This window comes from Cyprinodon variegatus, unplaced genomic scaffold (genome assembly GCF_000732505.1).
Source record: "Cyprinodon variegatus isolate N-32 unplaced genomic scaffold, C_variegatus-1.0 Scaffold1262, whole genome shotgun sequence".
NCBI classification, from domain to species: Eukaryota; Metazoa; Chordata; class Actinopteri; order Cyprinodontiformes; family Cyprinodontidae; genus Cyprinodon; species Cyprinodon variegatus.
In genome coordinates, this window is record NW_015151715.1 from 38,441 (window position 1) to 59,517 (window position 21,077).

At 36.8% G+C, this 21,077-nt stretch overlaps 3 protein-coding genes across 3 annotated transcripts in view; 2 read left to right on the forward strand and 1 right to left on the reverse strand.

Annotated features, from left to right (window-relative positions):
• LOC107102487 (large neutral amino acids transporter small subunit 2-like) overlaps positions 1–15,760 on the forward strand; it is a 33,007-nt gene extending 17,247 nt beyond the window's left edge. The window contains exons 4-11 of the mRNA XM_015401816.1: positions 5,235–5,360; positions 7,945–8,098; positions 8,411–8,534; positions 8,680–8,783; positions 10,179–10,275; positions 10,354–10,503; positions 10,656–10,833; positions 13,195–15,760. Of these exons, the coding sequence (XP_015257302.1) occupies positions 5,235–5,360; positions 7,945–8,098; positions 8,411–8,534; positions 8,680–8,783; positions 10,179–10,275; positions 10,354–10,503; positions 10,656–10,833; positions 13,195–13,352 (1,091 nt within the window). The 3' untranslated portion in view covers positions 13,353–15,760. The remainder of the gene's footprint in view (positions 1–5,234; positions 5,361–7,944; positions 8,099–8,410; positions 8,535–8,679; positions 8,784–10,178; positions 10,276–10,353; positions 10,504–10,655; positions 10,834–13,194) is intronic.
• Positions 15,761–17,114: 1,354 nt separating this feature from the next.
• On the reverse strand, positions 17,115–20,196 carry LOC107102488 (NEDD8). Its single transcript, XM_015401817.1, has 4 exons — positions 19,988–20,196; positions 19,835–19,882; positions 19,640–19,722; positions 17,115–17,724 (listed from the first exon to the last, which is right to left on the reverse strand). The coding sequence occupies exons 1-4, from the start codon at positions 20,003–20,005 to the stop codon at positions 17,622–17,624; spliced, it is 252 nt and encodes an 83-aa protein (XP_015257303.1). The 5' UTR covers positions 20,006–20,196; the 3' UTR covers positions 17,115–17,621.
• Positions 20,197–20,452: 256 nt separating this feature from the next.
• gmpr2 (guanosine monophosphate reductase 2) overlaps positions 20,453–21,077 on the forward strand; it is a 9,316-nt gene continuing 8,691 nt past the window's right edge. The window contains exon 1 of the mRNA XM_015401823.1: positions 20,453–20,525. The gene's annotated coding sequence lies outside the window, so the exon portion shown is untranslated. The remainder of the gene's footprint in view (positions 20,526–21,077) is intronic.

The following is a 21,077-nucleotide window of genomic DNA, read 5'->3' on the forward strand; positions in this document are numbered from 1 at the left end:
AGAGAGAGAGAGAGAGAGAGAGAGTACAGTGAGATAAAATGCTAACTTTTTGGCTGTTATGTAATTTGTGATGCAATTTTTTTAAAAACTGCACCTCCTAGATTGTAGATATGTGTTATAACCAGTGTAAAATTAGCAAACTTTATTTCTAAACATAGCCATTTTTAATAGCTACGCCGTGCTTAGCTATTAAAAACCTGATAAAACCCACAAACAGAGAAAGTCTCCTACAGGCTGTTTACACCAGGAAGAACCGCCCGCCTCAGAATCAACCTTGTCTGAACATTTTGTACTTCCTTTACTCTTATGACACATTGACCTACATATAGATAATTGTCTTGTCCTATTTTCTACCTGTTTTACTTACATAAATGTTTACAGTTTCATAAGGAATTGCCCTCAGGGACCTCTAAAGTCAGGTTGGTATTTTTACAGGTTATATGTGAGACAGATCCTGTTAAGCTGCTTGTAATAAAAATCACAGTCTTGTAAATGATGTCTGTCTGTTTGTTGTTGTTTAGGACAAAATAGGCTAAAGCTTTATTGTTTGCAGTTACCTATTATGTCACCAGTGTTAATAAGATTCATGAGGTATATTTTATTATTTCAGCATGGTTTGTGGATGTCTTGTTTTTGCTAAAATTAGCAATTTTAAACAATTCTTACTGTTTGCAGGGGATATCGCTAACTCGTTAGTCAGAAACAGGTCATTTAAGATTTAAGGGCAGCCTTTTTTTGGCTTTTTATTAGTGTCTCCCTAGTTATTAAGTGGTGGTTCTAAAACCTCTAATAACAATAAATATTTTTTTCAAATGCTGCTTTTCAAATTTCTCACTGTGTTTCTTTTAAAACAGCTTAAAAATGCTAGTTTTTATCTGTTTTTTGTGGTCAAAACATATAAAACAGTATTTTTACCTATTTGTGGTTTTGTTTAAGATAAGAATCCCAAGCTGCAAAATAAACAGGAAGTACTTCCAACCGGGAATGATGTAGTTTTCTCACAAACACTGACACTTCCAATACAATATGGCTCCTGTGCTTTTAAAACTTAATGAAAGGCTCCAATAGCAAACAGTTTATGTGGGATTACAGCTGCTGGTAATCCCAAACTGTTTTCCACTTTCCATCTTCAAGGGTTTGGTATCTAACACCATATATTATGAAACATTTAATTGAATAAAAATAACTAAAATACATATAAAAAATATTGTGTAAATTCATATGGATTTTAGATTAAGGAAAATCAGATTAGTACACAATCATATTTGGAATTTATTGAAATTATCATTATCAAACTAGCAGAAAGAGTTGAGATGTCTTTTTTATGCTTTAATTTGTCTGCAGTTTTTTTCAGTTGTGTCTTTAAGTGGTTTTCTGCATTGTCTGATTCAACTTCTACTTTTAGTCATTAAATTACCAAAAACAAAAAAAGTGATATCGTGATCATTTTGCAGCTCCTGTCTCTACATCATGTAATAAAACACAGCCACCATATTAGTAATTTCTAATAGACATCTAAACCTTTACTAAAAAAAGTAAACACTATAGCTTAACTTTGTTTTAGTCATTATATAAATGTATTAAGCAAAAACAAGGAAAAAGTTTAAAATAAGTTTGATGAGAGGCATCTTGTACCTTTCTACTAGCCTCTGGCATTGATCTGAGGTGAGTTTACCTTCAGCTACGAGACGTTTGAGGGGTTTCATGTTGGTCATCTGAGTAAGATCAGGATCTGGGACTAATTCTCTTCTCCTATGTGGTCTTACTGATACACCTCAAGTCTTTGACATGTTGCAGAGACTAATTCTGCCTCAATTTTTATTTTTTGTGCTTTTGGAGCTGGTTTAAAGTTAGCTTTGCGAAAAGCACCATTTTCTTTTTATCCTACACAGCATCATGATTTGGGGACACCGTCCTCAGGTTTATAACCCAGTCAGAGAAGGAGTAGATGGGTACCTGGAAGATAATTCCTGCAGCAACAAACCAACAACTTTGTTTACAAATTTGCATCAAAAGGTTTAACCTGTAATTACTTTAATTAGGCCTGCTTGACAATTAGTAAACTGTGTTTCATTTCCCAGTGCCTGCCTGAGTCTTACCCATAATGGGCTAGGCTCACTTCCCTTGTTTAAACAGCCCCCCTCCCCCTTCCCTTTAACCACAGCTGTAATTTTGTTTGGAGAGGAAAATACCCTAACATTTAAAGTCCCCGCTGTGCATGCCCCCCCAGCTGGCTGCAAATATCTCCCCCGCACAAACACGGCGAATGCCCACATCCCACTCTGCCCCCTGTCATTTTGCACCCGACACCGAGCGTTGTTCGTATGCCATTGGAGCGTGCATGTCCTCCCATGTGCATCTGTCTTACGATCCCTGTAGCGTCAGCTTCAGAGTTGTTTAATGTAATGAAGTTAATCTGAGCAGGCCCTCTTATTTAATGGCACCCTGTTGGCTCGAACCCAATGGCCTGTTTAACTCAGCAGCTTACAACAAATCCAATTTTGTATCGGACCCAGCCAGGGTTGTGCTTGAAAGTTTACAGACCATGCCATTACAGAAAATTATAAATTCACATCCATAATTCAAATAACACAAAACTGAAAAAAAGTAATTATAAATTTTAAAATACTAAATCATTCTTTATCATTCTCTAAAGTAAAATATTTATTTTGATTTTTTATTTAAAAAATGATTCTACAAAGCTGTCCCAGACAAAAATAAAGGTGCCTTGCTCATGAACAGAGAACCAACATACCTTTCAACAGGTGCAGAAGTTTAATTCAACATTTCCTGAACATTACAGGAAACACCTGATTTCAGACCTTGTCTCAAAGTGTCACTTGTTTTATTTATCAATATATGCATATGTTTGTATATATATTAAGAATCAGTGTCAGGATTTCCATTTTTATTTATTATTACTTTTGTCAATTTAAATTTATTCTACTAGCAGCTGATTTTGTTCTGTCTGCAATGGAAGTGTTAGGTTAACACTTCCATTACAGTTCAATTTTGTGCATACACAAAGCCTATCTTTGACAGAAGGGTATGTCAATTTTAAAGAACAGCTGTAAATACGGGATAAAAGTTTGTACTCAGAACCCAGTTAGACTGCTGTGGACTTGTTTCTCCTTATAAAGCAGAGAATGATTTTTACAAAGCAAATAAATGAAACATTGTTTTGTCTAGATAACCTAAATATCATCTGAGTGTACAACATCGGCTATATTTAGAACTTTATACAGTCTATTGAGCAACGCAAAACTCGTTTACGAACTCTATTAAAGCTTTTGCTCCTTGAAACGTTAGTAAAATTAAAAATATAGTGGAGGATTTTTGCAAATATTTTAAAAGGCTGCCCTCTACATTTTACAAAAAAAACCATCACACACATACACAACCCTGTACCTGCTCCTGAGAGGGAACTCCTATTTAAACGCATGCGAGAGCGTGCACAAGCCAAATAAATAACCTTATCTTCCCTGGAAAGTGACAATATAGAGGTAAATATATTTTACTAGCAGAGATGCGAAATGGATTTCTCCAAATAGCATGCCAAACTTTACCTGTTGAGTAGAGACTTTGCAACCAAGACATCAGTGGGACGCCCGACCTGTGCTTTCAGTGTACGCCATTGTGTGAAAGAATCTCCCAAAATGACTCTGGTCTTGTTTCTCCCTTCTGAGGCCTTTCTCATACACTTCGTAGACACTTTTTCTCTTACGACCCTCTGCCTTTTTAAATGAACCGTGGTAAAAAATTTGAGTTTCATTGACTGTCTGAAACCATAGCTTACCACAGATATATGCCTGAAAGTGTGCATGCACAGAAAAAGATAGGTAACTGAGGATAAGCACGTAGGACGGCCTTAGGTAAACATATCACCAGAATGATTGACAATTAGGAGGACCACTTATTTAGATGATCCACCTGGAGAAGAATATCCTCCACTATACCTTTAAAGCCAGGTATTCTATCAACACAAGTTTAACTGTATTTCATTCAACAATAAAAGATTTGCAACCAAAGCATGCACTGCAAAAAATAAAAATCTAAGTATGTGAATTTTACTTAAAAAAAGCCAATTCTTTTTTATTGAGCAGGTGTGTGAAACTCTTTTCCAATGAAATACAACAATTTGCATTTAAAATAAGAAAAAACAGCTGCGGTCTCCTATTTCAAGTGCATAACATCTAATTATCTTCTTTTGAGGGTAAAAATACTTATTCCATTGGCAGATCATCTTATTTACTTACTCAAATTAAGGGTAAATACACTTGATTTAAGAATTTTTTATTCATTTTTAGATCGTTTTTAGAGTGTAGTAACTGGTCTGTAACCAATTCCCAATAACAAAGCTTATGTGTCTGACATAAGCCTCCCTCCTCAGTTGTTTCGATCTCAAGTTCAAAACAATAACCATAAAATGAATAAATTTATTATTGTCATATTATAATCCAACCACAAAACAGGGTTCAATTGTAAGGCAATTGGACTTCAGCTAAGTCCGGTTTCCTTACAATTGAAGCCCATAATTCTGACATTTAAAAACATAAAAAAATTTTTTTTAAAGTTTTGAGGAGGAAAAAGCCCACAGCCTTTAACAGAATCACTAGCACCACAGTTATTGAAAATAACTAGAATAGAATAAAATAAAATAAAAAAGATTTACATTAATACATAGAAAACATAAACCTTTGGATCTGCTGCTGCATATACTGGAATTGCATTCCCTGACTAGATGAGCATAAATATATATTTTAGGTAACAAAAACTCCAGGTGGGTCTGATTATATAAATAAATGTCCCCCTCATGCCCACTGTTAGGTACTGTATGGTGGAGGATCTGTGATGCTGTGTTGGTGGATTCTAATGATCCATGACGACTTTCTTAGAGTATACACCAGGGCACAGAGGCCCTCTCTCTTAACCCAGTTATGGGAAGATAGGAGAAGCTGTCCTTTCAGTGATGTTGATCTGTACTGATGATGGCCAACCTGCTGGTCATATAAGAGAATAAATCTTTGCAGGGTTTACACAACTGGAGCTGCGAGAAATGATGTTCATAGTGTGAAGGATAAAAAAAGGAGAGAAAACATTTTCACAGCAGACTGTTGAAATTGATTTTTACTTCAGGTTAACATGGATGTGAACGTCACTCTGTCAAAAATATCTGTAGTTCTTTCAACAATTCTTGCACAGCCAGTGATTTTTGCTTCTTTCTTTCCATTTAGTGCTGCTGACCTGGGTGAACTGCTCCAGCGTGAGGTGGGCCACCAGAGTGCAGGACATCTTTACTGCTGGCAAGCTGCTGGCTTTAGCTTTAATCATCATCATGGGGATTGTCCAGATCTGCAAGGGTGAGTTTACCGCTGCCATCTGTTCTCCCCAGAGGACCTACAGCCACAGTGTGCTAGCATGACATAAATTATTTCTAAAAAAATCTGAAACACGCAACACGTGCCCGCGGTCCGTGGGGATGGTATACACTCCTTCTGGATCAAAACGGGGTTGACGGGTTGCTCGGGTCCTTTAGGTTAAAACCCATACAGCTAATGTCAGCACAAGTGTGGCTGTTTGTGCTGCAAACATGGATAAGAGCCAGAAACTCTAAGGACACCGGACATAGGCCCCTAAAACAACAGAATAAGCCATTTGAAAGGGTTGAAAGTTCATTAAGAGATATTCTTTTGTATATTTGTTGGAAAATTTAAGGACCCAAATGAGGGAGAGTACAGTGCCTTACACAGGTATTCGCACATTTTAAATTAGAGGGAAAATTAAACTTTGTTTTTAATGGGAAATAGAAATATAACAAGCTGGGAGTGCATTTATACCCTATATCAGATACAGTCCGCTTTAGTCCTCAAGAGCCAAGATGGCCCAACACACCTGAATAAAGGAGTGGTTCATTAGCAAGAACCTGATGCTATCCTAAAGAGTTGGTTCATTCATTGGAGTCACTGGTCCAGCAGAACAAGTTGCATTTGGTAGTTAACTGTCTAGTAAATACAGCCCACCTGTGTGTACCTTCATCTCAGCATTAGCTATCGGTTCTTTGAGGACAACAATAGGTTGTTGCAGAAAGCAAATAATGCAATTCTGCTGCCCTTATTTCTAACCTTTCTGAAAAAAAAAAAAAAAAAAAAAAAAACTCTACTTGCAGTTTGCCACAAACCAAGAGAAGGAAACAAAAGATGGTCTAGTCAGATTGGGACAGATTTTCAATTTTGGCCTGCATATGGGAGCATCATGATGCATTCTCTCCAAACACTCTTTGAGAGGCAATAAAGCATCTGCTGCTTCATCTTTGATGCTGGTCCACATTAGGGTCAGATGCATCAAAGATGCTCTGGTGGTGTACCGGCAAAGTTTGTAGTGCGTTGGAAGGAGCTAGCCTCCTCTCAATGCCAGTATCTTGCACAATGGCAGATAAATTTAAAAGAGTGACTTGGATTTATTTCCTAAATAAAGCTAGAGAACGGCGTCGTCTGATCCCTTTTTTGCGGATACTGGATTTACCAGATACTTAGTAGAGGTGTTCACCACATACTCCAAGAGCTTTGTGCTGATGAGGATCACTTCCAGAGCTGTTTATCACTGTTTTCTTCTAAAGCGCCTCGGTCGCCTGTGATGTGCCTCACATGCTTGACTGCTCAAAATATTGTCTACCCCAGCTGCTTGAAAATGCGCTGCAGGACATTTAAAGCACCTTGATGCCATCAACCATGTAAACCGGCTGCTCCTGGTGCTCAAAATGCATTCACTGTGAACTCAGCATCACCTCATGTACACCATGTGTACACATGGTAGTGGCAGCATTTAGCTGTGGAGGTTTTTCTAAGTAGGGTTAGGAAAGCCGGTCAGAGTTTCCTAGAAGAGGTGTTCATTTTCATACCTTAAGTGTTTTTTTAGACCTAGAAGCTGACGTCTGCAAATGCCTGCATCTCCCTCATGCTATGTGGTTTTATTCTTTTTTTATCTATGTATTAAAAAGAGCATAAATAAGACAAGGAGCTGAACATTGGTGGGTAGGGTAAACATCAAGTAGGGAATAAAGCTATGTTTCAACATCTCCAGAGATTTGAACTTGGTGAAGCAACCTTATAAAGGATGATAAGTAACAAAATCACAGAGTTACATCAAAATACTTTTCAATCATTTCTCACCAAGTACTCTCTTATTGTGTTTTCCATAACAAGTATAATTCTTAGAGAAAACCTGAATAAGACATGAAACATGTTGGTTCACCTTCCAACATGAAGGCGACCATACATTTCAACCACAACCCCAATTTTAACATAGTTATCTTAAAATTGCCAAAAGTTCAAAACAATTATGCTCTACTTCCAGTTTGATTAAACTTGATATAGTTTGCAAGGTTTACTCTCCAGATGTACAACGCTGGTAGATATACACAAAATATGACTTTCTGCTGTGATTGTAGTGAAACGTAGTACAAAAAAGCATTGAGTTAAATGCAATTTACTATTTAAAATAAATTAAACCGTTGGTGAATTTTGCTTTTGTTTCACAGTTATGTTCTGTTTCTGCAGATATTTACTTTAATTGATCCAAAAAAATCCCTCTTAAAGGTATTTCAGTGAAAGATACTGATTGTTATGTTTTGCCTTTGTTGTCTGAGGAATAGCTCATGAGGAATTGTTGTACAGCCTACTTTTGCACACACACTGATCTTGTTAAGGGATAGCTTTCAGCTGGATTTCCTGAAAACAAGCCTGAACAGTAATAAAAAACAGCCTGTTTACCCCTTCAGCAAGACAAGTTTATATAACCATGAATAAATGGTCAACAACATACCCTACATGTAATTAGGGTATGAGTCATTGTGTTTTTAACACAGATATGGCTGAGTTTTTCTTGGGCTTTGTATTACAAAATATTGAAGGATGTTTTGATTTTCTTGTCCCGCTCCACCTGTAGGAGAGTACTACTGGCTGGAGCCAGCTAATGCCTTTGAGCCTTTCCAGGACTATGATGTGGGTTTGATAGCCTTGGCATTCTTACAAGGCTCCTTCGCCTATGGAGGCTGGAATTTCCTCAACTACGTCACCGAGGAGCTGGTTGATCCTTACGTGTATGTTTTCTTCCTTTTATTCATCAGAATATTTTTTCATGTGATGTTCAGAAATCTCCTTTTTTTTTCCCCCAACTTGAAAGGGAGTAGTATGAAGCCGCTTTTGCTGTTTTTGGGGAGATTAGCGGTCACATTCCGACAAGGCTTCCCAGTTTAAGCCTTTCCCAGTTTAGTTAAAGCTACCTGACAGTAATCCAGTCTCAGTCAGAAGAAATCTGTCCATTGCAGGTGTTTGGCAGTACTGTAGATACTGAACAATGTACATTTGTTCTGTACTTTCCCCACCTTCACTCATTCTGTGTTTTCCTCCAGGAATCTTCCACGGGCCATCTTCATCTCCATCCCTCTTGTCACCTTCGTCTACGTCTTCGCCAACATCGCCTATGTCACGGCCATGAGTCCCCAGGAACTGCTGGCCTCAAATGCTGTTGCCGTGGTGAGTCCTGTGTCTCAGCTCAGCCTGCACCACTGTTTCTGATCATTTTAGTCGCTCCTGCCTCCTAGTGCTCTTCTTTAGTCACTGCATGTGTCAGATCAGTGACTGAACCCCTTAACCCTAACACTCTGCTCCTCCTTGTCAGACGTTTGGTGAGAAGCTACTGGGAGTTATGGCTTGGATCATGCCCATCTCTGTGGCTCTCTCCACCTTCGGAGGAGTAAATGGCTCCCTCTTTACCTCTTCACGGTCAGTGGACTTGATGACATACTATCTATTTCTGTCCTTTAAGGACAGAGGTGGTTTCTAGTTATGGTAGTTACATTAACTTGAGTAACTTTTTGATACAAACGTAACTTTAGGAGTAGTTTTACCATATAACCATTAGGTTCTTTTACTTATACTCAAGTAATATAAGGTAATAACAAAGTATTACCACTCTTACTTGAGTAAAATCTTTGGCTACTCTACCCACTGTGAATAATTTTACTCATATATATATATATATATATATATATATATATATATATATATATATATATATATATATATATATATATATATATAACAGGTCAGTGAAACCAAGACACACAGAGAAAAAGACAAAACACAAGTTGCATGAGAGTAGAAGAACCACCGTTCCAACGGAATAATGTATTACATCTATAAAACTAAATTACAAATGTATCTATGCAACTACGTTATTAGTATAATGATTTTCTTACAGTATAACATGCATAAAGTACACTTGAGTGGACAGATAAATATTTCTTTATAGAATAAAGGTAGAATTTTTTTTAAAACTTTGTTTTACATTCCTAAGAATTTATTAAAGCTGTAAAAAAATCCTGACTGACTTTATCATAATTCATGCATGAGAGGATTAAATAATGTCGCATTTGACAGGAAAAACAAGAAATCTTTTTCATGCTACTGCAAGGTATTGATGACTATGTTACCTGTTGGCTAAAGGGAGAGTTATACCCCCTGCAGCAGTGTGTTGCAGTGAGCTTGATGCAGACATTTTTGATTTATGCTCATTTTGAAGCGTGGTCTGCGCTATACGCTGTGGGTCTAGATACGGCCGAGGTGGTGAGGAAGTGGAGGCGAGTTTGTTTGACAACGGAGGAACATGGGGGCGAAAAAGAGCGGAGATCCAGGTGGAAAAAGGGTCCCAGCGTTCTCGCGCACCTCCCTCTTCTAGCTGATCCATCTTTACGAGTTGTTTTGCGCAATTGCGGTCATAAAAACAAAACAAGCCTGCCTCCTGTCTGCAGCACTGTCTGCGGTCAGTTACAATTTGGAAGAGGTGCAGCAGAGTGTCTGCGGAAGGGGGCGGGGACATCTTTGAATTCAATGCGACACCTACGCAGAGGAACTGGTTTCAAAGTATAAATCACCCTTAAATCTTTAACTTTGCTGTAAGTTTTAATGGACTCTTCAATTCAGTTTATTTACATGTCATCTCAAGGTACTTTAGACAATACAGTCAGATTGGTTAAAAGATATGTACCGTAACATAGAAGAATAAGTTAATAAAGTGCTCTTTCAAAGGCCCAGTAAAATGAAATGCTGTTTCAGTAGAAGTCAATAAATTGTGGCTGTATTGTAGATTTATGTCGTCTCCCCGTTTATTCGTGACAGGTTGTTCTTTGCTGGGGCCAGAGAGGGACACCTCCCAAGCCTTTTGGCCATGATCCATGTAAAACGCTGCACCCCAATCCCTGCTTTGGCCTTCACTGTGAGTACTGCTCTCATCTTCTTCACTGTTCAGTCGACAGCAGACAACCAGACCTGTTCTGTCTCTTCTCTCTCCCAGTGTCTGTCCACCCTGCTAATGCTGTGCACCAGTGACATGTACACCCTCATCAATTATGTGGGCTTTATCAACTACCTCTTTTATGGAGTCACTGTCGCCGGGCAGATCGTGCTTCGAATCAAACAGCCCAACATGCATCGGCCAATCAAGGTAAGTTCATTTTCACACCTGAATGCAGTTTAGTAAACTAAATTTGAACATAAGAGAAAATGTTCTTATCAAACATAAACATAGACAATGATATAGCAGTATTAGACGGTCTCTGTGAGTTTTTAAAATCTAGAAATGTTTTTTGTCTTTAGATCAGCCTGATATGGCCAGTTATTTACCTCATCTTCTGGGCCTTCCTGCTCATCTTCTCCTTGTACTCTGAGCCTGTGGTGTGCGGCATCGGACTTGCAATCATGCTCACCGGAGTTCCAGTCTATTTCCTCGGCGTCTACTGGGACAAAAAACCACAGTGCTTTAATGCTTTTGTTGGTAAGTGAGATTATCACAAGAAAACTTTCTCTGTTGGACTCTGTTAGTCTACAGATATGTTGCATCAAGGTATACCAACTTTTTACAATACTGGTCTACTAGAAATGTTTGATCATTGTGAATTCTATCAAATGGGAAAGTGTGCAATACTCTCAACAAGCATTTAAGGCTGCTGTAGGTCCCTCACAGGCTACCAATGTGCCAGCTTATAGTTAAAAAAACAAGCTCAAAGTTCAATTTACAAACCTATAAATTAACTAATTCAAGTTCATTTGGTAAATTAAGCCACAATCCTAAACAATAGAACCTCGTATCTCACCATTTAAATGTGCAATTATAACATATAGAAAGAAATGGACAATACTCAATGCAGTCAAGGTGCACTGAATGTGCAGTAAATCCAAATTACACAGAACTTCTGAAACACAAAGGTACTTTCAGGTTATGCTGAAAAGACCTGTATCAAAAATTATTTCTTATGATCCTGATTCAGTAGCAGTTATTTTCCAAGATAGCTTGGATGCTTTAACTTTATGTATTGCTTTAAATTTTAAGTAGACACGGCTGACATATGGATTTGTTTTTTAAATCCTGGTGGGCACAGTTTGCATAGAAACTTGAGTTTTTTTCTCAGTCTTCCTTTGTTAGTTCATAAAACTCTGCCAATCATTCTGCAAAATTGGCATCAGAAATACCAGCATATGAGTTTGAATTGCGTTTTATTAGCAGTAGATATGCTGGTCTGTCATGCTTTTTGCTGTTATAGTGCCGTAAAACCTGACGTTATGCAGTGAAAAGTGTCGTTATCAATTGAATGCGAATGTGAGCTGTCTTTCTTGCTCACGATCATTACTTCAAAAATGATCTTTCAGTTCACCGTTCATTAAAAATATGAACGTATTTAGTGAACGCCATTTATTGAACGCATTCATGCACAATACTGCAGGCAACACAGTCCTTACTCAGCACTCCCTCTCAGATTCCCCAGGTTCTTCCACATTCACTGAAAGGTGCACACTCCTCCTAAAGAGATGACTTAAATGCAAAGGATTTTTTTGTTATTTATATCTGCAGTTGATTATCCTTGTTTTTTTCTATCCAGGGGCAAATATGAAATTATTATTTTCTATTCTGATTATTATAATATTAAAACAAAATATTTCAATACAATGCGGATTTATTAAAGTTGTATATTATGTACTTTGAAATCAAAAACTAGAAAAAGCCCTCAGAGAGCGCAGATCTCCACCAAGTAGCTCATTTCCTCGACATATGGTTACTTCCACCTTGAGTTAATACTTGTGTTTGTTTCAAAGGTTTTCCTGGATCCAGATGGTGATCCAGATCATCACCAAAATTTAATAATTTGTTGCAAGTTAAAATATGCACCTTCACTGAAAATTTAATCAAAATCTGTCCTTTTTAGTTATAAAAAAAAAAAGGCAAACTGGCAAACCAATGCTGATAAAAACATATGATAATAATGTTGGGGAAGATTCTCTGTCATCCAGGTCATAGTCATTCCAAGAAAGTTAAAACAAAATCCACTGGACTTTGTTTCTATGTTTGCAAATGTTTCATTTCGATTCCAGGAAGCTTTTTCAATTCTAAATAGAAATACCGTCGAGTTCGAGGCCAAACAAAGCCTTGGCTTAAAAAACATGCAAATTGATCCCTTAGGAATGAGCATTCGTTTGACATTTTGAATTGAAAAAGCTTCCTGGATGGGAAGCGAAAGGTCTTCAAACTTGGAAACAAAGTCCAGTGGTTTGTTTTTTTACTTTTTTGGAAATACAATAATTGTAATAAGCTTAAATAAGTTTAGAAATTTTATGTGAATATATAAGGCTTTGCACGTGTCTGACAGGTTAATTCACAACATTTAAGGCGAGATCTAAAACCCTCTGCTTCATTTGATAAAATAATAGAAAAATCTAAATAAACAAGAAATCAGGAAGAGCTGTGGACCTTCACAGTGGACCTGGGGACCTTAACCAGGGTTCGCCCAATTGTAGACTGCAAACCAGAGAGAACTTCAATGATATTATGTGAACACGGCTCATCTAACAAAAATTGAGTCAACTAAATAAACTTTTTGTTACGCATATATACTATAAAAATATATTTTTGTCAACTAAAAAGTTTGCCATTTATTTTTACTTTTCTCAAAATGTGAAAAATACTTTAGTCCAATCTTCAAAATTCAGCACCTTTCACTTAGTCTGAAAGCCCTATTGGCTCATATTTTAAAATAATGAAGGAGTTTATCATTGGGTAGATATCTCTGTGAGGATTTTTGTATCAGTACAGAAATTTCTCAGCTTTTTCTCCTGATCTATTTTCTTCCTCTTCTACTTGCAGACAAAATGACGTACTTGGGCCAGAAGATGTGCGTCGTTGTTTATCCAGCCGAGTCCAGCAGCAGCGGCAATGGAGGAGAGGAGGGCGAGGAAATGCAGGAGGCCAGGTCTCCTCTGTCGAAAGACGAGGGAGAAAACCATAAAGCAGAGGACTTTTGAAGCTGATTTTTGTTTTCTTTTTTTTTTTACTCTTAGCTAGCCCCTTATAGAAAAAAATCTGCAAACAGACACACCCATGTGGGTGTGCTCTACAAGTGCAGACACAATCCACAGTTTGTTTACTGATCAACACTTTTTCTCTAAGTGTGTCTTTTTAATTGACTAGAATTTGTACCAAATATCCCACCTGGGCTGGTTCGGCCTGAGCTCCATCAGAAGTGCAATAAAAAGCGGCTAACACCTTCCATTTCCTCACCTCTACAGACACATTTAAACTTTTTGTATCATTTTTTTTATTTCCAGAGACTCTGTGGTGTCTTTTTGCTTTATCTTTTGTCACCTTTGTAAATTTTGCTTCGCTTCACGTTAAACACAACAAAGCTGCGTTATTGATTGTCAAAACACAAAGAAATCTACTTCAGATCATTTCATGTTTTTTTTAATGACTCCATGATGCCTCATTGTTTTGTAATTGTTATTATTGGTCATAGATTACACTTAGTGTCTAATCATGTTTTGGCTTTTTTTTTTTTACTATGTAAACTGTAATATTCTTGATATTATGTTTCCCTAATGTTCATTTCAGCTTAATTCTATTCCTCATACTGAAAATATGTGTTGATTGTAAAAGTGACGTTGGATTGGTTATTTTGCTGACAAAAGGTGCAAATATTGTATTACCTGCCTTAATCGGATAACAGTATTGTGTGCTTTAGTGCAATTCTAGCCTTTTTTTGGTGGATACGGAAAAATCCCTGTAGGTTTCTTTTTTTATTATTATTATTCTAGAACCTAAAAGAGACACTAAGCAAATAATTATTTTTGAAAAATCATGTTCCTATGTGGAGAGAAAGTAATTAATTTCTGCTAAACTTGCCTTTCTGCGTGCAAATCACATGCCAACATTGATTTTTTTTTTAATATAGTTTACATCTTTGTTTTAATACCCTTCTATGCTTAATTTTGATGCACAAATAAGAGCTTTACACAAAATGTTTCTTTTTCTTTATTCGCACAGCTAGAGGCCCCTTTTTTCGGTGCAATATCCCCACAGACACCAGCAAAACCCTAAAGCTGCACCCTGTGAATGAGCCCTTATGGGTTGTCTGTGTATCCAACATGCTGGATTTTAAAGGAACCAACACTGCTGCACACACACAGACTAACTATTCAGTCTTTGTGTCTCAGGGCATTTCCCACATACACTGCCATGAAATTTAGCATGTCGAATGGAATCCAGTTTAATGATGCTCTGAATCTTTGCTTTTAGATATTTATTTTGAAATTATTTTTGATTCTACATCTAGATGTAAAGTAAAAAAGATGAAAGCGTTTGATAAAAATAAAAAAAAAGTTTGGCCATTCCTGTATGTCTTGTTAAAATGTAGGGGTAGCAGGATGCTGTAGATGTACAATGATGTGTGTTTTTGTTGGACCTGCACGTTTATTGTGCATTTACAGTATATGATGACTTCATAGATTGTATTATAATTTCCCTAAAGTAATGAAATCCACTGATTGTTTGAATATGTAAGCGTAGCTCACCTCTTATTAGCCAGTCCACTTTAATGTGGTAATTTTCTTCAGACATTATTTAGCTCCAGCCCCTTTTCTAATTTATACCCCTATTTTATATTCATTTGGAGGTAAAGAATCACGAAAGTTATCAAATCTCACATATAATTTAACATCACTGAATGTTTGTTGATTAAAACTTAACTGTTTGTTGTTCTGATCCAAGTTTGATCACTTTTCTTTAAAGTAGACTAACACATAAATAAACTATAATCATTTGTTGGAACACCATGTCCAGAGGACAGGGAGTGCACAGTCTGTACAACACTTCCTGCAGCAGACGGCTCCTTCACAAGCCAGAAAACATCAGAACAATTCAAACTTTAAAAGAGTGTAAATGATTATCTTTGAAGTCGTCGTGTGTTTACCAGCTTTGTGAAGAGAATTGATCCAACATACAATGTGCAAAAATGAGTCCAGAAAACATTCCTATCTTAAAATCCGATGCTGCAACTTTACTTGACTAGACTACAATCAAAATGGTGAAACTGAAACACATAAATACAGCCTTAACACTCCGAAGGGTTTTTATTGGCCGTTATTCTCTGATAAGCTGCAACTTTTATGACTTTTGAATTTAAAAAAAAAACGCAAGCTTTCAATGGGGTGGACAGTTACCAGTGTTTCCTGTCAAGTCGGTGTGTAGTTAGTAGTGAAACACCTTACTGCATACATAGCACTGTGACCACAATGTTATACAAAGTTTTCCAGCTTCTGCTGCCTCTTACTGTTTGCAGTCGGTCGATCATGTGAGGAATATCAAATGTTTTAAAATGTTCATGTACATAACGGTGGTCGATGTTTGACAGAAATAAAAAAAAAAAAGATCTACACAAGTCGATCCAAGTTTTGTTTGTTTTTGTTCCATCTTTTTTTTCCATCAATATAGAAGCACCAGTCGCTGTTTTGTGTTCCAATTAGGGGTGTGCAAAATAATCGTGATGATGATGCATCGTGATTCTAATTTTCGTGATCTACTGCATCGATTCTTGATGCCAAGAATCGATTATTAATTTAAAAAAATGAATAAATAAAATTGCATGAATGGTTGGCGAACATCAGCCAAAAACAAGTGTAATACAACTTCCAGTCCAGTAGATGTCGCTGCAAATGTGTTGACGCACGCTGCCTTGTGTCACAAGTATTTCCGGCTGCGGGATACTGTGCCGAGTCATTTAAAAACAAAACATGGAGGATAAAATATTGCAATGCATCGCAATAATTCAAGTATCGTGATGCATCGTGATAGAATCGCATCGTGGCCTGTGAATCGTGATTCGAATCGAATCGTGACTTCTTTGGCAATACCCACCCCTAGTTCCAATCTCTAATTTCAAGCTTTAACAAGACAATGCAGATCCTGACTTTTCTTTCAGAATTAGGATATAAGAAGAAATATAGTAGCTGAAGCGAATGCAACACCATGTAATAGCATTCCCTGTAAGACTACGGGATGATGATGACTGTCTTTAGCGTGTTATACAAGATATTATTAGCAAAAATAAAGGAGACTTGTTTCATGCATGAGTGAACTCATTTGGTCAGAATAGGTTTATTTGATCAGCATGTTAGAAAAATCTATACAAATGCTGTTGATAACATACAGGGTATCAATCAGAACTTGAAGCTGCAAGATCAGTGTTTTATTGAAAATTCAAAAGTTGTATCGGGACACCTCTAGTGCACAAAAAATGATTAAACTGGGTCGCCTGAGGAGAAAACAGCTAACATGGAGTCATCTGTCAGTAGCATCTTCCACACTAATGAGGGATGTCCCCCATGCTGCATGTTAGAGTCACTCTCCAGTCACCAGTAAAGGTAAAACTATCAGATTCTACTTTCACTTTAATTGTAAAGAACAGATCAAACTGAAAGCCTTTCCAGAATCTGTTTTATTTCAATGAACATAAAGGGAAACATTTTAACAGAGACCAAACACAAGCAGGGAGAGATTCAGCCGCTGACAGCTATAGTTAAACATAATGATTCATAATGATTAATCCATGAAGATGTTCAATTGATTCATGCCATTTTTACTGAAACACAAACATCATAATAATGTTCTTCACTCCTCTTTTCTCCAATGAGTTCCATATTTAGGAAAAGAAAATGAATGCTTTTTAAGTTTTTTTTTTTTTTGCATCTTATTTATCTTATCAAGCGTTTAGCAAAAAAAAAAAAAAAAACCAGAATCAAAGGTTTTTGGTTTATTTTAAGGTTAGTCTTGTTTTATATCTCAACACTGTTTTTTAAAACTCTCCTCATTCTCACTCTGCTACATCAGTGCTTCATAAACAGCTGGATTCAGTCACACCCTGTGTGTTACATTGTGACAAAAAAAGACCTTTACATTATAGTTTTGTCACGTTTATTTTAGGTGCAGCAAACATTCTTCTCCAGCATGTCTTTGAGAACATAAAACTATTTGCACAAAGTGACAGAAGAATGATTAAATATCACTTTTTTCTTAACTTCAACTCAGCCATGTGTTGATCCAAAGCTTTGGTGATTTACTTTCTGCGTACATACGTAGCTTTGGAGATGGAAAGCAACAAAAATGAAAAAAAAAAACTGATTCAACTCAGTTAACGACTCCGTGGTGCCTTTAAGTGTCAACAGGTGGTTGTTCAGCTGCTTCAGGTAACAGTGCGATCTTTGAAGGCATCTTTTCAGTTTTAGCTTGTTTAGTTGAGGCTAAAAGGTGAAGCATAGCCGGCGTCCTCCTCTCAGGGCCAGTACCAGGTGCAGAACAGAGCCGCCCTGGATCTTATAGTCTGCGGCTGTTTTCTCATCGTTCCTATGCAAGAAAAAAAAAGGAATCATGATTAGATTCAGAGTTTTTTTGTTTTTTTTTACATAAATCATAAAAGAACAAATATGGCAATGACTTAAGTTTATAAAGGGGTTTATTTTTTGCATTTCTGTATAGGGGAAAGTCCAAGCTTTGCTGATTGCACTAAAAGGCACATTTAACCAGCACATTTCATTATCATACTTTCATTTATGCACCAAATATTGTCAGCAACGATGAAAGCGTGATTTCTTCAAGCTGCTTCAGTCTTTTTAAAAACACACCTTTCTGACACATTGAAGGCCTCTCTTGTGCTTTTACATCGTCTGCATGTATGGCCAGCAGGCATGCCTAAAGTTGGTCCTCGAGGGCCTCTATCCTGCAGGTTTTAGAGGTTTACCTGCTTCAGCACATCTGATTTTCATTGATTTCTGATTAACAGGCTTTTGTTGATCTATAACCATTAGAATCAGCTGTGCTAAAGCAGGACAACCTCTAAAACCTGCAGGAAAGCAGCCCCTCAAGGACCGACTTTGAGCACGTCTGGTAGAGCTATAAAAGCTGAAAAACATGCCATGTGTGACAATTTAAATGAATTAGTGACAACAATATGACTTGCAATCAAGATTGTCACAATAAAAAAATTAATTTGTTAATCACAAGTTAAAAATTAATCGTATGTTACATTTAAGTGAGCTCAATACATTGTGTTTGCCTGCTTGCCTTTTTGTTCTCTCTTCCTTTCTGCTAAAACTGTAAATAACAAAAGGTTTCCCCACGGTCTCCACTCACTCCCCCCCTTAACATTTCCTCAGCACAGTGAGTGTTGCATGAGAACCTCTTGACTGAGGAGGAGTTTTCCAAAAAAAAAAAAAAACAAGCTGAGATTTGGAAATACCAGAGATGGAATCGGGTCAAGTCTGAACCCGACAGCTGCAGTGTGGGAGAACTTTGGCTTCAAACCAAATGTCAATATATCATTGTTTGTCTCAATAATTCCTGGGAAAATTTATTAATGTGACAAGTCTACTTGCAATAAATAAATGCTGTTATTGTATCTTTTTTAGTTTTATTGCAAACATAAATATCAGAACACCTACTTTTTGACTCAGGTACATCGCAGTCGTAGAATCTTAACAACTATAACGGGAAAACATAATACCCTTCTACGACACTGCATTAAATAATATATCTGCTGCATTTAACAACACAAAATCTAATGAATTTACTGACAGTGAACCTGGATGAACCTAAACAGAATTAGCTACAATTTATGGCAGCAATTACAATTAAAGCATTACATTCTATGCATTGCAGATTTATCCACAGTGATATTAAAATAGGGATATTTTAAGATGTACAACATCAACCTAGATAAAAACAGAAGCTGAATAACACACAACACAGCTCATGACAGGCAATAGAACATGTGGATCTAACCTGGGAGTTTTTCCTTTCCACTGTTGCTACAAGCATGTTTGGTGTTAGGGTTTGCCTTTGAGTCGAGTCGATGTAATCAACTCTGTTTCCTTAGATGAAAGAAATCAATTTGACTGCATGATCTGGTTAAATTATAATGTGCCCTGAGATGACAAGTGTTGTGAATTGCCGCTATATAAATAAACCAAATTGAACTGGTGCTTTCCTGTGGTGCTCAAGCAGTCTCTGTCTGCACTTATTTGAGGAATAATTGATTATGTCAATTAAAACTTTCTTTCAAATCATGATTACTTCTCACAATAATGATGTGCAGCATCATGAGGTGGCTTATTAGGCCTACACATGGTTTTTTACTTCAGGGAGAATATGTCGATGCTAAAAACTACTAAATCACTACCGAATAGGAAAACACAACCCCTTTCATTGAAACCCCAGAAACTACTGTCCGTTTAGAAAAAAAATAAAAAACATATGATCTTACATTTGTTTCCCACTGTAGATCAACCTCTGTTGTTGGGGAGGGATCCCCTCTTTCTCTTCCACTCTTTCTTTAATCCGCTCCACCTGGATTGTAATACATTGCAATCAGTTAGGTCTAAATGCTCTAAAACAGGTAAAAACATAAGTTTTCTGGCTGTGAAAGGGAAAAAAGAGGATGTAAACCATCATTAAATACCTTATCTGTAGGCTCTATGTCAATCTCTATTTCCTTGCCAGTGAGAGTCTGTAATAAAAACACTTTATAGACTTAGAGATGATAAGCAAGTTATGACTGTCTCAGTGAGTGTATGAAAACAATAGGCTGTCATCACTGCTTTATGTAACTTACCTTCACTTTAATCAACATGGTGGGCAATCTATTTAAATAAATGTCAAATTAGTTGTAACACTATGATAAAGATGATGCTATCTGGAGTGATTATTGCTATGAGTTTAAATAAAAAATATATTTTAGCTTATAAGTCGGAGAAGCATTTGTTCTAGGAATCCAGCGGTTGCTTCCTGTGTTTTTTGTTAAATCCTCCGGACTGGCTTGTTAGAGCAAGAAATGTTCCGCTTAACTTATAATTCTTCTTTTTTTGTATAAAAAAATAATAATAATATTAATTAAAAAACAAAGAAGATGTATGCTACTCGCTAATATTCACACAAGTAACCACACAAGTTAAAACGAAGGAAAAGCGAAAATAAAAGTATCCAACTGCCTTACAAAGTATTTACGACACTAGCGCCGTGTGACGTAAAGCGACTCTCGCCTTTGTAGTTCTTTGTGTCCGACGGTCTAAAACTTCCCGCGCTTATAGAGGCGACAGGAAGCGGAGGAGGTGGAGAGCAGCGCATTTAGCAACCATCATACTTTCCTAACGGTAAAGGCTTTCTTTTCCTAAATTTGTTGCACTTCTCAGTTTAAAATCCAACCGTTGCTTCGTTGCTTCCTGTGGCTGTTTTGTTGTTTTGTTCCAAATAACGTATAATGAGGTGTAATGGTGAACACTATTGTAACCTTGAATTTTGACAACTGGGGTCTGCCCTTTCTGCACCATCTGTCATGAGGAAAGAGCTAGCTTACTTTACTTACATTGTTCTCCAACTTAATAACTAAATAACTCTTCTTTGTTTAAATAAGCAAGCAATATATTTACTTTTGATCTCTTATATTTTCAAATTTCTGGGACCTATAAAACTTATAATAGTTTAATTAATATGTTATTGACGAGTTGTGCAAAAAGATGGGTTGTAAATATGACTCCACCTTGACATTTACCATACCATACCATACCAACTTTATTTATGAAGCACTTTATACACCGAACAGGACCAAAGTGCTGTACACAATCATAAAATACAATAAAATTATAAAATAGAGAAAAAAAACGAGTGTAAAATACATATTAGTATACAAAAAGAATAAAACAAAG

Coding starts and splice junctions, on each gene's coding strand:
- LOC107102488 (XM_015401817.1), bottom strand. Junction 19,723..19,834: donor ACATAGAGCCTACAGATAAG/GTATTTAATGAT, acceptor ATTACAATCCAG/GTGGAGCGGATTAAAGAAAG. Junction 17,725..19,639: donor ATCTACAGTGGGAAACAAAT/GTAAGATCATAT, acceptor TTTCTTGCATAG/GAACGATGAGAAAACAGCCG.